This window comes from Sinocyclocheilus grahami, unplaced genomic scaffold, assembly GCF_001515645.1.
Source record: "Sinocyclocheilus grahami isolate Dianchi unplaced genomic scaffold, SAMN03320097.WGS_v1.1 scaffold39.1, whole genome shotgun sequence".
In the NCBI taxonomy this organism is placed as follows: Eukaryota; Metazoa; Chordata; class Actinopteri; order Cypriniformes; family Cyprinidae; genus Sinocyclocheilus; species Sinocyclocheilus grahami.
In genome coordinates this window covers 1,948,019-1,974,228 of record NW_015505218.1, presented here as the reverse complement: position 1 = coordinate 1,974,228, position 26,210 = coordinate 1,948,019, and the positions used below count along the sequence as shown (strand labels likewise).

Below are 26,210 nucleotides of genomic sequence, written 5' to 3'. Positions count from 1 at the left end.
TAGTTCACCCAAAAAGGAAAATTCTGTCATTAATTACTTACCCTCATGTCGTTCCAAACCCGTGAGACCTCCGTTCAACTTCGTAATTTTACGAAGCTACGAGAATACTTTTTGTACGCAAAGAAAACTAAAATAACGACTTTATTCAACAATTTGCGTCACGCAGATACGCTTTCTACGTTGTTTACGCTTTGATTTGAATAAAAACAACGTAGCCGCGTGACGCAGCTGACACAGAACAGCATATGCTGTTTACGTTCAGTGGATACTCTCCAAAATGGTGCTATAAAGTGACGCGGAGGAGACAAATTGTTGAATTAAGTCGTTATTTTTGTTTTCTTTGTGTACAAAAATATTCTCGTAGCTTCGTAAAATTAAGGTTGAACCCCTGATGTCACATGGATTATTTTACCGATCTCCTTGCTACGTTTCTGGACCTTGATCGTGGTAGTACCCTTGCTGTCTATGGGAGGGTCAGAGAGCTCTCAGATATCATCAAAAATATCTTAATTTGTGTTCCGAAGATGAACGGAGGTCTTACGGGCTTAGAACGACATGAGGGTGAGTAATTAATGACAGAATTTTCATATTTGGGTGAACTATCCCTTTAAAATAGGAGTTTAATGAAGAGAATCGTCTACTGGTATTTAATTAGATGTCAATCAGAGTTCTTTGGTTGCTTTTTGACCCAGATTAATATGAGGTCTCTGGAAGAAATTAACCAGAGGTTTGTGTCTTTTATTTATAAAACCAGACTGTTAGAAAAAGCAAATGCTATACATAGATTTAGAGTCTACAGCGATGCAGTGACTGACGTCATTTTGTAGGCCAATCCCAAAGTTAGCATCACCCTGGTTCCCAACAGGATTTTTCCATCGGCTTTTGGATTATTGCAGAAAATAAGATCTGTAACTAACAAAAGTTTCTGATTCAGGTTTTGCTTATCACAACAATCTTCACAAATGAACACAGCTTGTATGAATTCAGAAACTTGTCAGAAGTAAAAGGCTACTTGTTAAAATTAAACGTAGTTTACCTGTTCAGCATGATGACTTTTATTGTCCCCGACAACCTCTGTTCCATTTAGCCACATGTTAGCGATTGCCATTTTCAAAACAAGAACACATTTTTAGGGTATTACTGATATATTTTATGTTGTAGAATAAAACGTGAAAATATCTTAAGCCAGACCTTATTTCAGGCAGTTAACCAATTAAAAAAAAGTTCAGAACAAAGAGCTGGAATTTTTGTAGGCCAGGTTTTGGCCTACAAAAATATGTCATCGCTGCAGCACTTTATTTCTCCGCCATTTTTAATGCATTTGCATGTCATTTTTAGTGCGTCATTTGCAATGTTTCATGGCATAGTATTTTTTTTTTACCTCACTAAACCTCTCAAGTACATAATCTTGTACTTCTGTCTTTTTGTCTGTGATGTTGTGATTCACATCTGGTAGGTTTGGTGGCTAATATCTCTTAAACTAAGACTTTTTTTCCCTTTTTAATCCCTATGGGGAAATGAAAGGGAAAAATATTTCCAGAGTCAGAACATATTTAAAGTATAGGCTGCGTCCGAAATCGCATACTCTCTTAAGTAGGAATAAGTAATTACTTCACGATCGCAAAAGAGTTCTATATGAATGTTTGTAGTATGAATATAATCTGGATGTACTATATTTGCCATCTTGTCATTATCACATGGTGTCACTGCCATTGATAAATTCTCTCCCGTGGCTTCATGGGATAGTAAAGCGTCCATAATAAGCATACTTCTGAATCACGCCGTAAGTAGTAGGTTATCCGGGTACTTTTTGCCCACCCTTTTATGAGTACTGTGAATTCAGACATACTTCTTTTGTCACATACTGTTTTTCACCTGCTTTATAGTTGGGAAGTATGCAATTTCGTATATGTTTTGCAGCAGGATTTTTAACCAATTAGGTTTAAGTGTGGGCGGGGCTATATTATTTCAGTTACTTTTGTGATTTACTGGCAAGCACCACTAGATTCAGTTTGATTGGTCAAATATTTTCGCATAATGACTGATTTCCTTTCTTGTCGACTCCATTGTCTCTTTCTTGGAACATAATAAAATAATTTCAGTCCATACAGCAATATTTTATGCCTATCATTTATGTATTTGTAGTCGTGTTATAATAATATATAAAGCATGTTGTCTCATAGCTAAGATGTCACCCACAGAAGCTGATTTCTACAATCTGGCTTCATTGTTAGTAGACCTAGTGCTATGAGAAGTCCAAATGATGATGGTGGAGGAGCTCCATTATGGAGTGAAAACAGCAGCAGGCCTTAATGAGACCTCTGTCTAAGGGCACAGCTGTCATATTCAGAGCCAATCTCCTCCCTGCTCTCTGACCCCTTCGTTTGCAGGAACACTGGTAATGAGATTGATCCGGGTCGCTTAAAACAGGGAAGAAGGGCGCAAGCAGGTGTCATCGCAACTGAGAAAAGCCAGCCCCTGCTGATTCCAATTCCTTCCAGCGTCTTAAGAAAGGACACACATTTGCACATGCATTCTGTCTCCAGGGGACAGGAGGAATCTCAGGGAAATCGCAGGAGGGTATATACATTTAAACATGTTGCATAGCATTTTGTGGTGCTGGCAAATCGTGCTTATGCTATTTTTCAACATAAAAACTATAAAATAATAAAAGTATTGTATATAATCAATGATTGTATATAAAATAACATCTAATAATAATATCTATCTATTAATAATAATAAATGTGTACCAATTTACCTGAATGTACAGTATAGATAGATAGATAGATAGATAGATAGATAGATAGATAGTAAAAAAAAAAGCTAAATATTTTTAAGCCTTGTTGACCTTACAGGGAGGACATTTCAAGACGTAACGTGTAAAGGTGGAACTTCGTTACTCAAATGACCTTAAAGGGCAGACACATATTTATGATTCGCTTCCAAATTAGGACAAAGTGGGCGGGAATACCGTGCGCTCTTAATAATAATAAATGTGTACCAATTTACCTGAATGTACAGTATAGATAGATAGATAGATAGATAGATAGATAGATAGATAGTAAAAAAAAAGCTAAATATTTTTAAGCCTTGTTGACCTTACAGGGAGGACATTTCAAGACGTAACGTGTAAAGGTGGAACTTCGTTACTCAAATGACCTTAAAGGGCAGACACATATTTATGATTCGCTTCCAAATTAGGACAAAGTGGGCGGGAATACCGTGCGCTCTAACCAATTAAAGCCCGTGTCCTCAAACAGCGTGGGAGGAACAGACGCCTTGTGAGGTTCCCGTGGGCGTGGTCTGGCGCGGCGGAGGCGGAGCTTTAGCCGGAAGTGTGTGTGGACTGGGTCTCCTTGTCATTTGGCTTCAGTAGATTGTGCCGTGGAGAGGAGAAGGACAGCAGCGGCAGCGCAACGAAGGGAGCAGCAGTGTGCTGGTGAAAACAAAAAAAAAGACAAGAGAAACGAAATTGTAACTATGAAAAGGACGCATGAACGCATTGCAGTTCACCAGTAACCAAACTAGTCTTTTTATATTGAAGTCAAGGACGTAGACTCGTCCGAGCAAGTGATTTAAAGGTTAGCAGCTGGCTAAAGCGAGACAGCGCTGTGTCATTGAGAAGGCAGGACACGTCAAGACGAGGAAGGGAGGAAAAATAGACACTCCTGTCGGATTAAAGCTCCCCACTTCATAGTATCAGATCAAGCCGTTTATTCGAGCTTCTGCGTTAGTTTGCGTTGTGATAATATCTGGAACGGGTGTCTGTCCTCTCAGTCATCGCTCGGAGCAGCCACTAAGGTGAAAAGTCCATTTCTTTTTTTATTTTTGTGCACGTATTTATCATAAATCCCTAACATTAGATGTGTGTCGCGCTTTTATATGCGTTAAATCGTGCAGTATTGTGAATATTGTAGCGCGAGAGCAGAAGACGTCATCATTTTTCAGCTCGAGCATTCGTTCGTTGAAAAGAAAAGGGAATACTAAGGATTTCCCCCCCTTTAGATATTTAAATTATAACAACAGCGGTACTTTATCGAGTAAGCTATCTTACTGTATTATTTCTGCGTCAGAAAAACACGGTCGAGTCGGCTGATATGAAGCCTTTTAGCAGTTCCTGTTGAATAAGCCGGTAGCCTGTTAGCTGCTAGCTGAAGAGACGTCACGAATCTATAATTAGAGCCTGAAAGAGCTTTATAACTTGTTATAGCCAGTATGGTATATTACTTGACAACATAAACCTGTCATATCATACATTTCCTGGCGATGTCGATCACATTTATCTGTGCTGTCAGTATTTGTGACGTCTGGTGGCGTAGTGCCACATAGTCTCTCACCAAAGGGTGTCCTCAGCGTTTCCAGTGTGTCATGAATTATGTTGTGCAACTGCGTCATGGAGTATTTTAACCATGGATATGCGTTCTTTTTCAGGGCTTAGGGAGTAAGAATAACTGTGTCGGAGCCAGGTTGAACTGGAGAACATAAATGGGGGATTACGGGTTTGGAGTCTTAGTGCAGAACAACACTGGCAACAAGTCTGCTTTCCCAGTACGAATCCACCCTCACCTGCAAGCGCCACACCACCACCAGAATGCGACCGCCAGCCCAGCCGCTTTCATAAACAGCACCCCGGCCGGAAATGGTGGTAGCAGCAGCGGTTCGACCTGGCTGTTCCCGGCGGCCGGCGCTCACAGCAACATGCAAGATGAAATTCTGGGCTCCGAGAAGCCCAAAGCCCAACAGCAGGAGCTGCAAGAGAACCAAGAGAAGCAGCAGCAGCAGCAGCAGCTCTCCCCCGGACACCAGGAGAGCGCCATCATCTCCGAGCTGGAAAAGGCTCGTGCCGAAGAGAGTAAAGTGGAGAGCGGGTCGTCCGACGGGACCAATGGCAAGGAGAAGCTGCGTTTGGAATCCCCCGTGCTGACGCCCTTTGACTATCAGGAGCCCTCGGGACTGGGCACAGCTGCCCAGTCCAGCACCTCCTCCTCCCTGACCAGCTTCAACAACTGGTCGGCTGCTATCCCCGCCACCCCCTCCACCATCATCAACGAGGACATCAGCTTCTTCAACCCGGCCGCCTCGGCCAACAACGGCCCTCTGCTGTTCCAGAATTTCTCCCACCACGTCAGCCCAGGCTTCGGGGGGAACTTCTCCCCTCAGATCGGTCCCATCTCCCAGCACCACCCACCTCACCCCCACTTCCAACACCCTCACAGCCAGCACCAGCAGCATCGTCGTTCTCCGGCCAGTCCCCATCCACCGCCGTTCCCCCACCGCAGCGCCCCCTTCGGCCAGCTGCCGCATCTCTCCAACAACCTGAGCAAGCCTCCCTCACCCTGGGGCAGCTACCAGAGCCCCTCGCCCTCTCCTTCCTCCACTTCGTGGAGCCCAGGTGGGGGTTACGGCAGTTGGGGTGGCTCCCAGGGCCGCGAGTACCGCCGTGGCTTGAATGGCGGCATGACGCCTCTCAACTCCATCTCACCGCTGAAGAAGACCTTCCCCAACAACCACATGCCCCAGCAGAAGTACTCCCGTGCCAGCCCCGGATTCAACCCGAAGTCCTGGATGGATGACAGCAGGAGCGAGAACATCTTCCCTTTCCAGGTGTGTATATTATATTGGCACAATGATCTGCCTCAAAAATAGTTAACAAAAAGCTGTGAATGATCAATGTTGGCCAGGCTTGTAGAGGCCAGTTCACACCAAGGACGATAATTATAACTATAAAGTTGTAAAGGTGTAATTCACCACTAGCAAGATGGACTTTTAATAAAACTTGGCCATATATGCGATAGAAAGATGTTTTTTTTCTTTGCTGTGCTGAATGACTAGAGTAAAAGGGCTGTGGCGTTGTCTTTTGCCAAAAAGGTAAGAAAACTTCAACACCCACAATGCACTGTGCTTGATCCAACTGTGAGTGAGGATAAAAAAAAAAGTTAGATTAGATAGATCTGTTAAAGTGGTATACAATACATAAATCTAAACAAACAGTTCAATTAATTTACACTACAGCAGCATGACATGGCCTACTCATAAGTGTTTATAAGCTGTACTAGAACTGTACTAGCTCCTGTTTGTTTAGAGCGTGTGTCTGTGTACATGTGATGGAGGGTTGGAGTGATGATGGTGAAAAATAGGGCATAGAGTCCTAGATACTTTGGCAGTATATAAGTGTTTTTTTTTTCTAGATTAAAAAAAATGTTTTGTACTTACCAATAAGGTATTGGGCCATGCTATACTGTGAATGTAATCACTGATAAAGGGTGTTGTTAGGCATGACACACAGTGGAGTGCATTATTTTCTAACAACATAATTGAATTAAGGACACAATTTAGTGATTTTTTTTTTTTTCAAAAACATTATTTTATCAAGCAAATTGAGTGTAATATAGAATAAAAATATACAGTAGACCCTGTCAGAGGTCCTGTTCACCTCTCTTCTTGTCACTCAAAGAATGTATGATCCCAAATGTATTAATTAATTAAAAAAAAAGATACATTTGCTTTCCAAAAGGTGCTATGGGTACTTCAGTCACATTTTTTGGTGAACAGATGTTGTCATCATAGCTAGAGCCCGACCGATATATAGTTTTGCCGATATTATCAAGCGATATGAGACTGTCGCAGATATATCGGTATCGGCGAATATGCCGCCGATATTACATTTTTTTTACAGAACATATAATGCAGATAAAATGCTTGAAATGGTGTAATTACTTAGTTTGTCCAGCAGAGCGCGCTCCATTGTTTGCTACTGGCGACCTGGATGAAATGCTTTAAAGCTTAAGTCTATGGAAAACCATTGAAACTTTGAATGGCCATATCTCCGTAACGGCGTGGCGAAACCGCACCAAATTTGGGGGATCCCTTCAGCTCGAGGAACCCTCTCGAATGCGAATCGAGTGTACGTCTAGAGGCCCGCTTTTCGAATGAGACCACCCCCTCGTCGATAGCCCCCGGGGTTCGGGAGTTACGGGTGGTTACGTTCGCGGTCCGGCGCTGACCGATCAAGCAATCCCGGAGGGTGGCATTCGAGAGGGCTCCTCAAGCTGAAGGGATCCCCCGAATTTGGTGGAGATCCGCTGGCACGTTCGCGAGATAGTGATACCAATCAACACTTTCACTTAAGTAAGGAGGTCTCTTGTTCAGGCAGCAGCATTTGAGCGTTGTCTTATTTGACCGCAAGTGCCCTGCGAAGTGGACTTCACATGAAATTCCACCATGATTCCAGTTCCAAGGGAACGTACACGTTACAATCAAAGGGCATTAAAGTGCACGAGACGTGAATTTATATTGTATTTATTTACAGAGGTATATTATGTCACACTTCTCTAGTAAGTTTCGTCTGTGTTTGAACTAGGCATGGGCCGATTACCGGTTTCAAGGTATACCGCGATTTGAAAATGTCACGGTTTCAAAACCGCTAATATTTTCCGTTATACCGTTCCTGCGGTATTCGCTGTTTTTCATGTCTCCTCAAAGACTGAAAGTGTAGGAATCCCTCAGGTTGAGTGCAGTGTTAGAGAGTAACGCCCCCTCCCCCTCCTGTTGGTGCGAGCGAGCGGTCAGTCACGTGTGTGTGTGAATGACGGCCGAGGGAGATTCCTCTGGAACTTACGTGATCGGCAACCGGACGTTTATTTTTTTTTATTGCTGCCGATCTCTGTTCTGGACTTGCACAAACTGTGTTGCAATGCATATCATTTTCCAAATGTCATTTATGTTAAAATATATAAAATTTATATAAATACTAAGAGAGTGAATCTGCGTCCCATTAAGAGCTTCTGCTGTTTGTTTTGTTCAGGCATGTATTATAATTTCACAAAGCTTGTCAGAACATTCTGTTTTTGCTTCAAATTGGGTTATTATTAAATCAAATTATGTATATGAAATGATATAAATAAATTATATGTATATGAATTATATAACAAATTAAATAACTGTGTAATTACAGATTTAGGTTAAATAAAGATGTCAGTCTTTATTTTTCTTCTTTTTAGGGCAGCAGTAGCTCTAGCAGCAAATAAACCATCCACATCAAAAGCTGCAGGACAGCCCACATTTCAGAAACAAATCAAAGAAAAAATAAACGAATACTACTGTTCCAAATATTCTGTATGTTGCTCAAAATATATTGTGTTCAGTTTTTAGAGCTGTCTCAGAGACACATTTTAGAGCTGTAACGACAATATCGTGACACCGTGATATTTTTGCTTAAGGTTATCATACCGTCAAAATCTCATACCGGCCCATGCCTAGTGTGAAGACAGTAGCGCAGATTCGTGAATGAATGTTCCGAAGTGAAATAAACTTCAAAGGAATAAAGTTGAATGGAATTGAATTTAATTAAAGTTTAATAAACTTCAACTTTACTGTTCAATGCACTGATGTCAGACTCATTTTGGATAATAACGTTTATTGTTAAATTGTTAAATGCCCTGCCTCCATTAAATATCTTTGTCACGTCATTATAAGTGTTTGATCACCACATTTGAGTGATCATTGCAAAAAATGTGTTTATGTATATATATTCTGTTTGTGTATAATACTGTATTCTATATACTGTATAGTACCAGTCAAATGTTTGGACCCTCGAATGGGAAAGTGTCCAAACGTTTGACTGGTACTGTACTATAATATACACAAAGAATATCGGCCGATATATCGATATCGGCCGTTTTTACTCCCTAATATCGGTATCGGCGCCGGAAAACCCATATCGGTCAGGCTCTAATCATAACTGTCATTATATTATAGATTTTACACTGGGACAGGAACTATGCTTTTTGTATTTTAGGTGTAAAGAAGACCAAAGACAATTTTCCAAAAAACTAAAACAAAAGATTTTTACCCGTGCGTAAATTAATAAAGAATGAGCATCAGGTGTGCTTTTGCTTTTTTATGGTTTTATTCAATTTATGAATGCGCTGTAAACTCAATCTTTAATATCTTCATAATATAATAATATGGGATTTTGCACATAATGTAACTTGCCTTGTTTTATTATAAATAATAATAATAATAAAAGTAATAATAATAATTAGTGCGGTCAAATGATTAATCGTGATTAATCGCATCCAAAATTATTTTTTGTTTACATAATATTTATGTCTATATGAGCGCACACACATACATCTTGTATATATTTAAGAAAAATATGTTATGTTTATATATAAAATATATTTATCTGTAATATAAATAATATACATATATACATGTAAATACATGTAAAAAAATTCTAAATATATACTGTATGTGTGTGTATTTAGTATATGTACGTAATAAATATACACTGTACACGCATATATTATGTAAACAAAAACTTGTATTTTGGATGCGATTAATTGTGATTAATCGTTTGACAGCACTAATAATAATTAAAAAAATTATTCTTACTAATTTAGCGTCAGTAGAGAAACTGCATCCATTGCGTCTGCCATATTTTTTAACTGACACACCCCAACTCAGAAACTTAAGATAATCCTGTTAACTCATAAACACAATCTTTCTGACATGACTTGAACGTACCGTTGTCTCTCAAGGTTTTGTCTCAATGCAATTACATTTCTATTGTCCTCCTTTTTGTTTTTTTTAGAAGAGTCAAATATATGTAGGTACTTGCTGTAATTGAATTGCTAAAAATAGTCTGTTAGCTTTAAATGTAGCGTTGGGCCATCAGCCCTCATTTGTGTCAGTGTATCTCCCTTTCAGCTTGATTCCAGTGAACAGGTGCTTCCCAGATCCTCTTATCAAGTCGTTTGCGCACAGAGGTCATCATCTGGTATAGGAACTTGGGTCAGCCTACAGTTTTGTGATCTAGATGCGTTCTGTTCTTTGTAAAACTAACAAACTAAAGGTATTTTTGATAGCGCTTGCTTGGAACCTGTGGCTTCCACCGCTGAGAACAGGCAGCTCTTATTCGCAGCTATTTGCTCCAGCTGGTTGAATACGTGATGTGATTCCCAGCACTGCATAATGTCGCTGGAAGTTTCCACAGGCTCTGTGTACTCTCAGCCAAGAATATCTGATGTTTGGTGTGAAAGCAAAGGCTGTCTCCGGAGGGGGGGCAGGACACACACATATATACACACACACATTGACAGACTCACACATGAACAGGCACTGCCGGGATGTGTAATTAAGCAGTTGCTCACGGAGAAAATGAGAAATGGGACACGCAATTCATGATGGTGAAGATGGTTCTCATGACAAGGTTAAATGATTGAAGACATTGTAAAGAAAACAGAAAAACAAATATGGCTGTTGGGAAGTGTCTTTTTTTTGTTGTTGTTTTTTTTACCCAGTTGGGCTGTTATATGCCCAAGGCTCAATTAGTGATCAAGCTGACACGGAGACGATTCAAAGCTATTTGTTTTATTTTCAAGGCCAGCTTTTGTTTGGCTATTGTCACGGGGCGCAGGTGCCCACGGCAAATAGTCATCTGTTGCTCGGCTTTATCGTAAAGAACAGAGGGTTAGCCTAGGATTAGACTGCGCAGTTGCCTAACATGACACACTTTACATTTTTCATTTTGCACCGCATGCAAATCATTCTCACTCTTTTTTTAGTTTTTTTTTGTTCTTGTTGATGCCTCTCTAGATTCGTTCTGTAATATCACATGCACACTTTTGTTATCGTAATGAGTGTTTTTAGTACACTATGCTCTCGGTCAGCCAGGTCTTTTGCTTTGTAAATTCTAGCCATCATCGTAACCCTCTATAATCTTCTTTAAATTCTCCTATGATTGCGTGGGCTTCAGGCTGCCTCAGCTCAGACATTCACCCCACAGTGAATTAAACTACCTCAATTCTTGGGAATCTTTGTGGTTTGATACAAAGAAAAATGGTTTTTGGTGTTAGACTCTAGAATATGAAAATTATAATTCTGTCATTATTAAGAGGCTGTTCACGCAGAGCGTGTTTTTGCATTTCACTGCATTGCTTTTCCTTTGTTTTTCTATGTAAACTTGCGCAACATGGATGCCTTTGACCATTGGGTTCGAATAGAGATGATTTTACAATAGAGATGTTTTGCAGTATGTGCAAGATGCTCTTTTCCATACAATAGAAGTAAATAGGGATGGATACTATAAATCTAAGAACTGTAACAGAAAGTCGATAAATTTATATTGTGTTATATACCCTGGTCGCTGTATGTGACCAGCTTGACATTTTTTTTTGCAATCATATTGGTTTTGAAACAAAGCTGAGAAATGACCTCATTGTCATAATGAATTATCCTTTGTTATAGACATTTTTAAATATAAGCATAAATTGGCATATGCTATTGGCAAATTTGTTTGTGTTGAAATAGGTTACATGACGTATATTAAAACCAATTTTTCGGTACAAATAATTAGGCTTGTATTAAGTCCTTTGTTTTTTAGGTTGCTGTCTTAATGGTTTGTATTAACCTACAATTTTGAGATCAGAGGTTTTTTTCCTTTGTAATGGCACAGTGCTGTAATATTACCGCAGTAATGCGAAAAGAAATTCACTCTAGCTGCCTTCTCTCCATTTGCTTATTGCATTTTATTGTGGACTCAGTTTCAAATAGATACGCTTATCTCCGGTATCTTGATTCAGTGCTGTCTGGAGATAGATAGACCCTTCAATGTCCTTCAGTTGTCATTTGGAAACCACGTACCTTTTCAGTGTTATTTTGTCATATTGATAGTTCTCCAATGAGAAAGGGTCTACGATAGAGGCAATGACCATGATGGCCATGGTTATTTTATGCCATCTATCTGAATGAGAGCTCTTTCTACACTTTAATTACTTTATCAGCAGAGTCAGTTGCGCTCCCCTGTGGAAAGTTTCTATACCCCCTGCTTCCCCAACTGTGTGGAAAGGCTGGCTTAATAGGCTTTAGAGTGATTTGATGTGGAAGGCTTTGAAATACCTTGTGCTGTGACAAAAAAACACAACGTCAAGCCTCTGCCTCCCATTATCCCCCTGTCGCCCTTTTCATTAGTTTAGCATGACATTTCAGATTAATGTCGTTCCTGAAACACCCGTAACATGCCACACTTAATCACTCACATCAGGGTGTTCCATCAAGATCCCTTTCTGAAAAGCTCACAGCAGACTTTTTCCATATCGCTTGAACTATGATGACCTGAAAACATGCCCCTGGTGGGTAAAGGCCTTTGAGTCAGCAAGCCCTGCACACAGTCTAATTATAGTTAAACCCGAAATAGCTCTCGTGTTAAGAAAGCGGGAAATGCTCATTAACACCTTTTTAATAAGATGTGGTGCATAGAATGCAGATCGTTCGGTTTTTGACAATGATGGCTTCAGTTCCTTATGGAGTTGGTTCTTCATCAAAGGGCTCTCAGCGGAGTGTACTGTGCAGTAATTCTGAAGACGGCCTTTGGCCCGCACTCGTGTTCTGAATAAGCGAGCCAGCCCTGTGCTGTGGCATAAGTGCCCTGCATGAGCACACGGCCTCTCTAAGCTGAGGGGGATGAGTGGTGCTCTGAAGATCCCAGCAGATGCCAGATCGTGACTGAGCATGAGCAGATTGTACTGTTAATCACGGCACCATCCAGTTCAGATGGAAGCTGCGTTATGTTGGAGCTCAGGTACACCACGCTAGTTATTTATATAAATAGCCAGATGGACCCGGCTGCATCATATCATGTATGTAGCAGTGAGCAAGTTACGAATCTAACTGTGTGGCTGTATTATTCCTTGGGAGGCCTTTTATTAAAAACATTCAAAAAGTTGGCATATTTGGTGTTAATTCCAATAACAATAGTTTTGAATAAAGAGCTTAACCGGGCTAATTGAATGGGGATGAAATTCACACACAATTCTGGCATGAAATGCATACTAATGCAATGCAAATCACATTCTCAGCAGTGTTATAAGAGCTGCTGTACTGGACGTGGATTGTTTTTCTATGTAAACACTTACTAGATGGATGTGTTTGACTGTTGTGCTCTAACAGCATTCTAAAAAAAACTCGAGATAAAAGAAAAACAAAAGTGTGTTTAGACCGTGACATTTTTCCATTCCACTGCCCTGCATCTCACGTTTTGTGTGAACAATTCTCATTTAAAGTGATCGTTTGTCCCAAAAATATATTTCTGTTATCATTTACTTGCACTTAAAGGGATAGTTCAACCCAAAATTTAAATTGTCATTAATTACTCACCCTCATGTCGTTCTAAACCCGTAAAACCTCCATTCATCTTCGGAACAAAAAATTAAGATATTTTTGATGAAATCGGAGAGCTCTCTGACCCTTCATAGACAGTGACGCAACTGCAATGTTCCCAGACCCAGAAAAGTAGTAAGGACATCGGTAAAACAGTCCATATGACATCAGTGGCTCAACTTCAATTTTGCGAATCTACGAGAATGTTTTTTATGTGCAAAGAAAACAAAAATAACAATTTATTTAAGAATTCTATTATTTATGACTTCTGCCATTTTGGAGATTTGAGACTTTGGAGACTTTCCCCAGAGTGTAATCAAGATAATCTGCGCTGTTTATGTTCATTGGAAAGCGCGCGTATGCATCGTGGTACTCCCCAAAATGGCGGAAGACTTGAATAAAGTCGTCATTATTTTTGCCTTTGCGCACAAAAAGTATTCTCGTAGCTTCGCAAAATTGAAGTTGAGCCAATGATGTCACATGGACTGTTTTATCGATGTCCTTACTATGTTTCTGGGTCTGGGAATATTTCAGTTGCATTGCTGTCTATGCAGGGTCAGAGAGCTCTCCGATTTCATCAAACATATCTTAATTTGTGTTCCAAAGATAAATGAGAATGTTTTTTATGTGCAAAGAAAACAAAAATAACAATTTATTTAAGAATTCTATTATTTATGACTTCTGCCATTTTGGAGATTTGAGACTTTGGAGACTTTCCCCAGAGTGTAATCAAGATAATCTGCGCTGTTTATGTTCATTGGAAAGCGCGCGTATGCATCGTGGTACTCCCCAAAATGGCGGAAGACTTGAATAAAGTCGTTATTTTTGCCTTTGCGCACAAAAAGTATTCTCGTAGCTTCGCAAAATTGAAGTTGAGCCAATGATGTCACATGGACTGTTTTATCGATGTCCTTACTATGTTTCTGGGTCTGGGAATATTTCAGTTGCATTGCTGTCTATGCAGGGTCAGAGAGCTCTTGATTTTCATTTTGGGGTGAACTATCCCTTTAAGTCATTCGAAACCTGTATGACACAGATGTTTAAAAAAAAAAAAAACTGGACCCAATTGAACCCCACTGACTTTGATTGAAAGGACTAAATCCGTTCTTCAAAAAACAATTCTGAAAACGTTCTTCAAGATATCTTTTGAGTTTCACAGAAGAACGTAAGTCACACAGATTTAGAACTACTCAAGGAAGAGGATCTTTGTAGTAAACTATCCCTGTATTGACACAGACTTTTGAAGGTAACTCTATCGCCCCCTTAAAAAGCACAATATGTAAGATTTTGTAATAAAATATCCAAAAACGACTTGCACAGTGTGATTATATTTCATGCAGTTGTGTATTTATGTTATACCAGAAATTTTAATTTTAAATAATGACTCTACTCTCGTAATTGTCGCCTATCAATGACGTAATATCTGCATATCCTCAGTTTCCGCTTGTAGAAAGCAAAGCCACTAGAAGGCAAGCCTGCAACCATTAGCCGAAAAAGCATAACGGCTAAAGCTAACGCTTCCGGTCTGGCAGTACATGGGAAAGGAGACCAGAGGCCATTTTTTTTTTTTAATAGATGTCAATAGAGGAGAGGCTTCACTACGCTGAATAAACAGCTTTTTAGAGGAAACGGCTCATTATTTAATGAATCGACGGCCTACCTGCTAATCTTCAACATGTTTTACACTAAAAAATACTTTTGGATTGAACTGTTTTTAGTTTACCATGAAAAAAAGCTTTTTTTATAAGAGAAGTCACTGACTTTTTGCGACAGGTGGGATTCAGCTTGCTTCTCATTCATTCCTATGGGATCCGTAAACGACTATTGAGTGTCGCACAACTCTGACTGAAATTCAGTGACGTCAAGGCTGTAATGTGATTGGTTATTAAGGGACACGTGATCCAAGTTAGCCATTACGCTTTCTCCAATAGTAAGTAATACAGACCCTTGTCATTAATTACTCACCCTCATGTCGTTCTAAACCCGTAAAACCTCCATTCATCTTCGGAACAAAAAATTAAGATATTTTTGATGAAATCGGAGAGCTCTCTGACCCTTCATAGACAGTGACGCAACTGCAATGTTCCCAGACCCAGAAAAGTAGTAAGGACATCGGTAAAACAGTCCATGTGACATCAGTGGCTCAACTTCAATTTTGCGAATCTACGAGAATGTTTTTTATGTGCAAAGAAAACAAAAATAACAATTTATTTAAGAATTCTATTATTTATGACTTCTGCCATTTTGGAGATTTGAGACTTTGGAGACTTTCCCCAGAGTGTAATCAAGATAATCTGCGCTGTTTATGTTCATTGGAAAGCGCGCGTATGCATCGTCGTACTCCCCAAAATGGCGGAAGACTTGTTGAATAAAGTCATTATTTTTGCCTTTGCGCACAAAAAGTATTCTCGTAGCTTCGCAAAATTGAAGTTGAGCCAATGATGTCACATGGACTGTTTTATCGATGTCCTTACTATGTTTCTGGGTCTGGGAATATTTCAGTTGCATTGCTGTCTATGCAGGGTCAGAGAGCTCTCCGATTTCATCAAACATATCTTAATTTGTGTTCCAAAGATAAATGGAGGTCTTGTGGGTTTGGAACGACATGAGGGTGAGTAATTAATGACAGAATTTTCGTTTTGGGGTGAACCATCCCTTTAAGTCATTCGAAACCTGTATGACACAGATGTTTAAAAAAAAAAAAAACTGGACCCAATTGAACCCCACTGACTTTGATTGAAAGGACTAAATCCTTTCTTCAAAAAACAATTCTGAAAACGTTCTTCAAGATATCTTTTGAGTTTCACAGAAGAACGTAAGTCACACAGATTTAGAACTACTCAAGGAAGAGGATCTTTGTAGTAAACTATCCCTGTATTGACGCAGACTTTTGAATGTAACTCTATCGCCCCCTTAAAAAGCACAATATGTAAGATTTTGTAATAAAATATCCAAAAACGACTTGCACAGTGTGATTATATTTCATGCAGTTGTGTATTTGTTATACCAGAAATTTTAATTTTAAATAATGACTCTACTCTCGTAATTGTCGCCTATCAATGACGTAATATCTGCATATCCTCAGTTTCCGCTTGTAGAAAGCAAAGCCACTAGAAGGCAAGCCTGCAACCATTAGCCGAAAAAGCATAACGGCTAAAGCTAACGCTTCCGGTCTGGCAGTACATGGGAAAGGAGACCAGAGGCCATTTTTTTTTTTTAATAGATGTCAATAGAGGAGAGGCTTCACTACGCTGAATAAACAGCTTTTTAGAGGAAACGGCTCATTATTTAATGAATCGACGGCCTATCTGCTAATCTTCAACATGTTTTACACTAAAAAATACTTTTGGATTGAACTATTTTTAGTTTACCATGAAAAAAAGCTTTTTTTATAAGAGAAGTCACTGACTTTTTGCGACAGGTGGGATTCAGCTTGCTTCTCATTCATTCCTATGGGATCCGTAAACGACTATTGAGTGTCGCACAACTCTGACTGAAATTCAGTGACGTCAAGGCTGTAATGTGATTGGTTATTAAGGGACACGTGATCCAAGTTAGCCATTACGCTTTCTCCAATAGTAAGTAATACAGACCCTCTCATCTCCCAATAGTAAGACAATCTCTGCTAGAAACTATGGCAACACACGGACACAAATGGTGCTGTACAGTTAAACTACATCCATTACGGCTGTCATGAATAAAATGAAAATGAAATGAAAAGTGTTGACCGTAGCATTCAATTTAGATCTGGTCTATGTTGCGCCATGTTTTTTTTTTAATGCGTTTTTATAGTGTTGCGCATTATAACCAATCACACACGAGTCTGCAGAGCTTTTGAATGCAATGGCCAATCAGAGGCATTCAGATTATTTTTTGTTCACTGCACACGCTTGTTGAATGAATTCAACTCATGCAAATTCATCATAAACAAAGTGCAGATGTACTTATGATGTAAGAGATTCATTCATAAAACCGTGTATAGACAGCTTTATTAATTATAAGGGGAGTTTTTTGAGAGTGCTTAAACTCGCGCTAGACTTAAGTCAGTCATAATGTTCTTTGACAATGTAAATGTTCTTTGCTTGCTTTCTCTGTACAATTTATTCGCTGTTTGAATAGCTGTGAAAGGTTCAGGTCATAAAAAAAAATATTCTTTACCTCATCCGTGAACATCCTCCTTTATAGGGTCATCAAGCTTCGCCTTATTGTTTTGAAAATGCGACCTCTAGTGGTGAAAACTTACACATTGTGCCTTTAAAGGGTTAGTTCACCCAAAAATGAAAATTAGCCTATGTCTTACTCATCCTCAAAGCATCCTAGGTGTATGTGACTTTCTTCTTTCAGACAAATCCAATCGGAGTTATATTAAAAATTGTCCTTGCCCCTCCAAGCCTTTCAATGGGGGTAAGGGGGTGCTGTTGTCAACAGTTCAGAAGACGTGAAATAAAGTGCGCGCATCCGTAATAAAATGTCCCTCACACGGCTCCGGGGGGTGAATAAAGACCTCCTGTAGCGAATCCATGCATTTTTGTAAGATAAATATCCATATTTCAAACATAATAAACCCTTTTTTCTCACTTCCGCTGACTGTCATACGCGGAAGCCGTTCCGGCGGATGATGTAAGATGTCGACGTTACGTGATAAGTGACGAACGCGGAAACAAAACAAAATGCCGTTCACGAATTAGAAGCACAAAATGAAGATTTGTAAAGAAAAATGTCAGAGGATTTCGATGTAAGCCAAGAGGAGACTGGTTTTCATGCTCCTGCATTTCTCAGAGGCGCGCGCACGACACATACGTCTTGTGTCATCCGCCTGAACGTCTTCCGCATACCACAGTCAGCGGAAGTGAGAAAAAAGGGTTTATTACGTTTGAAATATGGATATTTATCTTACAAAAATGCATGGATTCGCTACAGGAGGCCTTTATTCACCCCCTGGAGCCGTGTGAGGGACGTTTTATTACAGATGCGTGCACTTTATTGTGTCTTCTGAACTGTTGACAGCCAACACCCGCTTACCCCCACTGAAAGGCTTGGAGGGGCCAGGACAATTTTTTATATAACACCGATTGGATTCGTCTGAAAGAAGAAAGTCACATACACCTAGGATGTTTTGAGGGTGAGTAAAAAACAGGCTAATTTTCATTTTTGGGTGAACTAACCCTTTAAGTGCTGAGGTTTGTTACCATCATGGTAACGCAAGAGCACACATCAAGTATGCACAATAGGATTGCACTCTTGTAATGCTTAAGTTTAGCCAAACATTTGCGTCTGTGTTGATGTACTTGCATAGCATGTCTTACTGACCTTCAAAAAACAGGAAGACCTAGATTCTGTTATTGTTTGCTTTTGGTGGACAATAGAATGAGTCTTGAGCCTGAAGTGTGTGTTTAATGCAAGTCTCTGTTTTGAGATCAGATGACCTCTGGTCCAGTTCAAACACTCGATTGTGCTGAATCATCAGGTAAAGGGGAATAACCTAATCTATTTAAAGTATGAACACTCTTTATCATTTATCGGCCTTGTTCGTCCAACAGCTATTGTTTGCAGTCTTTAATACATTTTTTTTTCTAAATGATCCAGTACTAGATTATCTGGTACAGCATGACGTTAGTATTGCCAAAACCATGAATTTGTTTTCCAGGGATCACACACACTGAAAGTCCCTTTGGCTAATAGCAAATGCATATATGCAAACTATTTAATTATTTGTATCTGGGTAAACATATTGTTTAAGCTGTGTTTTTCAGTTTCTGTATGAGCAATTTGTCATGCAAATATTAAATTCAGGCTTTATCTCTTTGTTAAATATGGGATTTAAGCCTTTTTAAAGAGTCTTGAAACGTGGTTTGAGTTGGTCATTCGTACCTCTGGGTTTGTATTGTTAGGTTACATTATTGTCAAGTTAAATCTGCATTGCAAGTGTAAGCCGTTGTGCTTTGTCTGTCAGTTTTTCAACCTTTGTTTTTATAAATCATATCAAACATTAGACTTGTCACATTAGACATTAGCCTCATGATCCAGAGGCCAAGTCAGTAGCGAGCACCAAATTGGATTTATATTTTGGTCTAGAGCCTCTGTTGAGCCTTTCATTTGTGACTTCCTTTCAACAGGATATAGTTTTTGAGAGGAACAAAAGCACAACAGCTTGAACTCTATTGTAGATGAAAGGGATACTCCCGCAGAGCCGAGAGATATGAGAAATGCCATCATAGTTGTTTTTTCTTGATACCCATCCTCCTTTTCTCCCCTCACAGGATCGTCCCCGTTCATTCGATGGCTTCAACATGCATTCTCTGGAGAACTCTTTGATTGACATCATGAGAGCTGAGCAAGACACTCTGAAAGGTAAGATTAGAGTCCACCAAAGGAGATTGTGTGTTAAAGTACCATACTGATGGCCAAAAACCTTTGTCCCATCAGCAGTTAGATTCATGCGGCCGCTCACGTGGTTTAAGTTGTGTTGCTCTCTCTGTAATCAAATGAAAGCTGTAGCTGGCTTGTACTCCAGTAAGGGGACATTCACACAGAACGTGCTTTTTCTTTATACTGCACTGCTTTTCAATTGGTGTTTTATGTAAACATGTGCTAAACGATCACGTTTGACCTAGGGATGTTCATTTCGGTTATTTTACTTAACCGACAACCAACGCTCGTTAACCGATTATTAACCGTTAACCGACAAGATTATTTTAAATTCGAATTGAATTCAATTAGAAAGGATAAGGGTCTGTGACCCGTTAAAAATACTAACATTTGTTTCCCAGGGATTAATTTTACATGCGCAAAAAGCAGCAAACAACCAAACATGAGGATTCACATGCCCTTCATATCACATCACGCATCTGCAGCGCTTCTGCCAGCGGAGAAAAAACATAGTAAAGCTAGGCTATAGGCCTATATATGTAACGATAAATAGGCCTATACAAGAAATATATTTTTACTTAATAAATTAAGAAAACGAAAGAAAAACTGTGCAACAAGTAGCCTAGTATTCAGAGTTTCAGTTCCTTTTTGTGCTGCGCGAAAGGAAACAGACGGCAGAAAGCGACATCCTATTTTTCTTTAGGCTTATTTTACAAAAGCACAAAGATTTGTTTTTATTGTGAATGTACACAAATAAAGGCAAACCTTTTACAATTCCGATTATCTTTATGACTAGGAGTAGTTTCTTCCTCTGTTAGAAGGAAAAAAATTCAAGTGATTGCGCCGGCGCCGCATGCGCACACAGTTAAGCTTTGCTACCTTGACAATGCAGCCTGTTCATTATCATAATAAAATAGCCTACAGTCAGTCAAACATATGGAAAAAAACACTGCTCAGTAGTAAAATCTTTGCCGTTAAGCGTTATCACCGTACCGCCGTGAATGATGTTCTGCAAACCATTTTGTTTTACGTGGATATTGGAACGCGAGTGAAGTAGGCTACATAATAAATAATATTTTGGCATTCAGATACATTGCGAATACGGAAACATTTGATTTTGTGTAGAATGAGAGACGCAACGTTGGTTTCAGTTTCGTTTTAGCCTAAATTAATTTGTTTTGGCTTGTCGTTTAGCTATGGCTTGTCGTTTAGCTATAGCTTCTTATATTTTTAATTCTTGGTCTTTTCTAAATACTGTTAATTGAAAGGCTTTGTTGTGGCATGAGGGGAACTAAAATAGCCTAGCTATGTTTACAGTATTTATTATAATGTTTGTAAACATTTCGTGTCAGCATTAGGCCTACTTCTGAATGAAATAATAAAATGTGACTTAGATGCGACTTATGTTTTTTTTCCCCCACTAAAAAACGAATTTTTTTTATACGCATAGCGTATTTCAACCATGCAGCAAACCTTTTTAAATATTTTGATAAATTACTAAAAAAGTAAATAAATAATGACTTTTTAAACCATTTAACTGATTGTATTAATTGGTCAAAATTAGGGCTGCACGATTAATCGCATGCGATATTTAACGCGCATCTTGTCAGAAAGCCGGTTCTGTAATCAGCGGTAAATCTCCATCACCTGCGTGCTTTCACATTGAGCAGCATTAACTACACAGAGCCGTTGTTCTCTGAGGAGCTGCGCTAAAAATCGCGCGAATATGAACGTGGTTTGGCGCAGCTCGTCAGTGAACAACGGCTCTGTGTAGTTAATGCTGCTCAATGTGAAAGCACGCAGGTGATGGAGATTTACCGCTGATTAAAGAACCGGCTTTACTGATAAGATGCGCGTTAAATATCGCTTGCGATTAATCGTGCAGCCCTAGTCAAAATTCTTCACGGTCGGTTAACCGGTTAAAATGAACATCCCTAGTTTGACCGTTGCATTTGTGGCTGGTTTCGTGTTTGTATTACTCAAGTTATAGTTTTATAGTTAAAAGTAAAGGCTAGAGACCCTTTTTTTAATTTCACTGCCCTGCATTTCACATTTTTGAATGCAGTAATATGTTCTGTGGAAATGGCTCCTAATAGTACCATCATGAGTTTGCTGATTTGATGCAGCTCCTGTTCTGTGACCGGTGTCCCATTTTCTTGAAAGTTGGTTGGTTATTGCATCACTTTTATATTCTTCTTTTGAGGCAGCTGACAACTGATCGCAAGGCACGGTCCTGGAGGCCTCACCTTTGATAGCAGTTGTAAATGCATACAAACGACAATTAATGAGCCCATGATGTTATTCCAAGCGGTTATTAGAGCATGTTCTGGAGCAGACAGTAGATTTAATCGTTTTTATGGTCCCTGCTGCTGGCTACGGCCGCCTGTTATTTCCCAATTGAGCAGAACAGAATTATATTGGGGGGAAAAAAGTAAACGGACATTAAAACATTTTCTTTTTGGCTTTGCAGTCTTTTTACTTTGCACTCTCCAGTGGCATTTTACACCTTTTGTTTTCTTGCATGCTTTTGTAGATTTCTTTAACATCAAATGTGGTGTTAATTTTTTGGTGTGAGAGTGAGCAGCTGTAAAAAGCTGCCCATTAGCGCTGAATCATTGCACACCCACGTACACACACACACACACACAAACAGAGCAAGAAGAGAGATAAAGCTCTGTGCTGACCTACAAATAGCTGTGTCTGTGCAGCAGAGCTTAACCAGAGCTCCTTCCACAGCACTAACTCTGAAGCTACACTAGTCTTTACAAACACATCAGCCTGGTTTTGTGAGACTGTTGACTTTCATTATGCGAGCGAGTGCTCTCAAATTTGTCATCTGTGGCTCAAATCAATATGTTTCAGTGGAAACTCTTCCATTTTGTTTGTTTATTTGAATTTTTTTGTCATAAATGGTAATAAGAACACCTGCAATAAGGTGCAATCAAGCATGCAATCAAAATTGACCCAGTTTTCTTTTTTAATTAACATTCCATGTTTCATGTTTGTTTTTAACTGCACATTGTCATATAAACAGGCAGTCAGTGCTGATTTAAGTTTCACAAACCTTGAAATCTGCAGCACTGAAAGTTCAGTAGGTGAGTCAGATGTTGATTCAGTATAACTGCTCTGATGGTTTCAGTGACTTAATTCATTAAACAATCTGTCAGACTGATTTAAGTAACTCACGAGTTTGTGGGTGCTTTTGAATGATTCGCCATAAAACCGGCTCATAAAAGTCATTTTTGTGTATCGAATTATACTGTTCTCGTGTGTTTGTTTTTGCATACAGCCCACAAGGATGACTTGGTTCACTTGTTTTCTTGCTATTCTTGCTCGTACATTTTCTTCTGTCTCAGTAAGTTTACAAATTTGGTTAAATAATAATATTTTTTCACCATAGCTCTGCAGATTGCAATGCACTTCATCTTTACTTTAAATAGAAGCATTTGATGTCACATGCTACACTCTCATGTTTTAGATTTCCACACATTTGGACCGTGATTAATGCAACCCCAAAATGGTTGGATGGTTTCTTGAATCAAAGCTGCTCACCGCCATATACTGTACATAATAACCAAATTAGAACAACCCTCAGGGTCAGCTTCTCTCTAGCAGAGCATAATTTGACCACCAGAACCAGAAGGGCGACCCTGCAGACACCACCCCAGTGTGGCAGAGATGACCAAACAAGAGACGGGGAAGATAAGTAGTCCAGTGTTGCTTTGAATAGCTTCCAGCATTGTCCTTTGCCTGTAAAAGAGCTCTCTGTTCTCGCTAAAGCAACAAAATGGTGTGCTGGCCCTGGCCACCAGACTGCTCTCAGAGTGAACAGTAGAAGGAGGGGGCTGCCAGATCCATGTTAACACCACATAGAGAAACAATCCATACCAGCCGTGCTGGTTGAACTTGATGTTTCCTCTCATTCTTCTACTAGAAGCAGAATGAGGCTGAGTTGAGCATGAGAATGAAAGTGATCTGCATCCAGGAGAGTATTGTGATTCTGACGTGTAGTGGGTGGTCATCCAGAAAGTATATGAGTGATGTAATTCATACTTTTTTGGCTTCTTAACAGCCATTTTTATTGAGTGATTCTGTAATTTGTCAACTAAACCTACAGTGTACATTCAAGTAGCTGCATAATCTTACCACGTGTGGATTCAAATGTGCTGTATGTCATTCCAACCATCCAGCTGATTTATATCCTCCTCTCTCGAAGGTCGCCTCGGATTCACCCATACAGGAGGAGACAGTCCCTTGCCCATAAATGGTACGCACATGTATTTTATTGGTTTAATGTTCTGGTGGCTGGACGGGCCCAAGCTGTGTGTTATAGAAATAATCAGCAAGATTAACTTTGGGGCGATTTGTCTCACTGGTTCCTTTTAGCTGTAATATTCTCTTTAAATGCATTTGAAACATGGGGTAATGCAAATATTTATAAATGTATAAAAATGAGACAAATATAGGATGTAGTTAATAGGTAATGTATAGTTATGTATCTTAATATAAGTGTGCATGATCTTGTACTGTTGTGTAAACAAAATAAAAAATTATTTTTTTAGGATGGAATAAAAAGGGGATATATGTACAAATCCCACAGCTTCTGAGTCAAATGGTGATGAAATTAAAACTGGCCCGGTTTTCTTAGCTTGTTTCAAATCGTTCAGAGGTTTGAGAAGTAAGAACATTTTCACTTACTCAAATAGGGCTAGCTAAAATATATATATTGAAATATTTTCTGAATGAGATGAAATTGTAGCTAGATAGCCATGAATTGTTTAATGCACAAAGTTAAATGTAAATAAAAAGTTATTTTATTTTATGAAACTAAAGGTTGAGTATTGTTTAAATATTATCTTCTTTTTTTCATGCACCAATATAACATGTATATTAATAAACAGCAGTATTTATCTTCAATATGTTTTTACAAAAACATAAAATGCCACGGATAGCTTGAATGGTTTCTTGACGTTTAGATCAGAAATGCTATCACACATGCTAATACTCACTTTCTATCATTACAGTAGTGAAAATTATATATTTTGAAAATCTAGTTGGTTAGGTATCTTTTTTTTCTGGTGAGTAGACAGTTGATAATTGGCAAGGTTGTTAGTGAATGTGCTCAGAATTAAGACATGTTTGGACAGGTAGGTTGAATCATGAGTGTCCTTAAATATACATTCCACCAGTCACTGAGCCAAGAAAATCTAGTCCGTTTAGTTTGAGTCTTGTTAACAGTGTTTAAGCACTTGGCCAACAAACCCGGGTAATTGATGTGAACATTTTTGATTATAATCATACAGCTCTGAAATGGCACATACTTTTCAACACATTTCTAAAGTGTAAAATTACTTTAGTCAGAACATTCACATTTTCATTGGGGATGTGTTACTTTACTTGTGATCATCTTATTTTACATGCAGCAAGGAATTATGGGAGGCGACGAGGTAAAGACAACTTTTAACAAATCCAAATGAGAAAAATGAAGAAGACTTTCAAATAATTATGGGTGGAATAATCCAGCATCTGCATGACATGTTTTGGGGCATCGTTAATTGTTTGCATGCACACGTGCAGCCTTCATTTCTATTTGTGTATCGATTGTGTGCCTCTTTCCTGCTGTATTTATTAATTTTTTTTTTGGTGAAGAGTAAATTTGATTGGGGCTTTTCTGTGGTCAGGGCAACCACACACACACACACACACAAACACACATATCCAGGCCACAGTTGTGACTAACTCCCTTACATAAAGTCTTGTAAAGGAGCTCAGGCCTGTGTTCTGTCACGTCAGGAGGAAATTTGCTGGAGTGGCTTGAGCCAGAGGACTAATACTACATCCTCTAGTCCTCGCCCTATGTTATTACTGCAGCTTTAGTGCAGAGCTACATGATCATGTGCTGTACCTTAACACTTAAACTAAGAAATATTTTACAAAATATTCTCTTATATAACCTAATTGTACAAATGAGTTTTATAGACCCCATTAAAACCCCATTAAAATCTGCAACACCCAGCTTAAATTTGGCCAACGAACATCCCATCCTACATTCACACAGAAATTTTAAAGATGGTAAAATAGTTTTTAGTTTAGGAATCTAGATGTTCAAAATTAACTAATATGTAAATTTAGCCTGAAATTTTAATCTAATGTAGTTTTGTGTATTTAACAACAAGGAGTTAGGAAAGTAAATATAAACTACTGTTCAGAAGTTTGGGGTCAATAAGATTCCTTAAAGGGATAGTTCACCTAAAAATGAAAATTCTGTCAATTACTCACCCTCATGTTGTTCCAAACCCGTAAGACCTCCGTTCATCTTCGGAACACAAATTATTTTTGGTGGAATCTGACTGCTCTCTGACCCTCCCATAGACAGCAAGGGTACTACCACGATCAAGGTTCAGAAACGTAGCAAGGAGATCGGTAAAATAATCCATGTGACATCAGGGGTTCAACTGTAATATTACGAAGCTACAAGAATGCTTTTTGTGCGCAAAAGAAAAGAAAAATAACGACTTTATTCAACGATTCTTCTCCTCCACGTCATCATAGTGCCATTTTGGAGAGTATCCACTGAACGCAAACAGTACGTAAGCTACGTTTCTGGACGTTGATCGTGGTAGTACCCTTGCTGTCTATGGGAGGGTCAGAGAGGTGTCAGAATGCATAAACAATATC

General features: G+C 39.1%; 1 protein-coding gene across 5 annotated transcripts in view; it reads left to right on the top strand.

Annotated features, from left to right (window-relative positions):
* The first annotated feature begins 3,348 nt into the window (after positions 1 to 3,348).
* Positions 3,349 to 26,210, top strand: part of LOC107581910 (cytoplasmic polyadenylation element-binding protein 4-like) — a 31,000-nt gene continuing 8,138 nt past the window's right edge. For 2 of the 5 annotated variants that reach the window (XM_016267592.1, XM_016267591.1), the window contains exons 1-5: positions 3,349 to 3,803; positions 4,434 to 5,606; positions 19,424 to 19,514; positions 23,749 to 23,799; positions 24,956 to 24,979. In XM_016267592.1, the coding sequence (XP_016123078.1) occupies positions 4,488 to 5,606; positions 19,424 to 19,514; positions 23,749 to 23,799; positions 24,956 to 24,979 (1,285 nt within the window). In that variant the 5' untranslated portion in view covers positions 3,349 to 3,803; positions 4,434 to 4,487. The remainder of the gene's footprint in view (positions 3,804 to 4,433; positions 5,607 to 19,423; positions 19,515 to 23,748; positions 23,800 to 24,955; positions 24,980 to 26,210) is intronic. The other 3 variants (XM_016267593.1, XM_016267594.1, XM_016267595.1) reach the window with 3 other exon arrangements.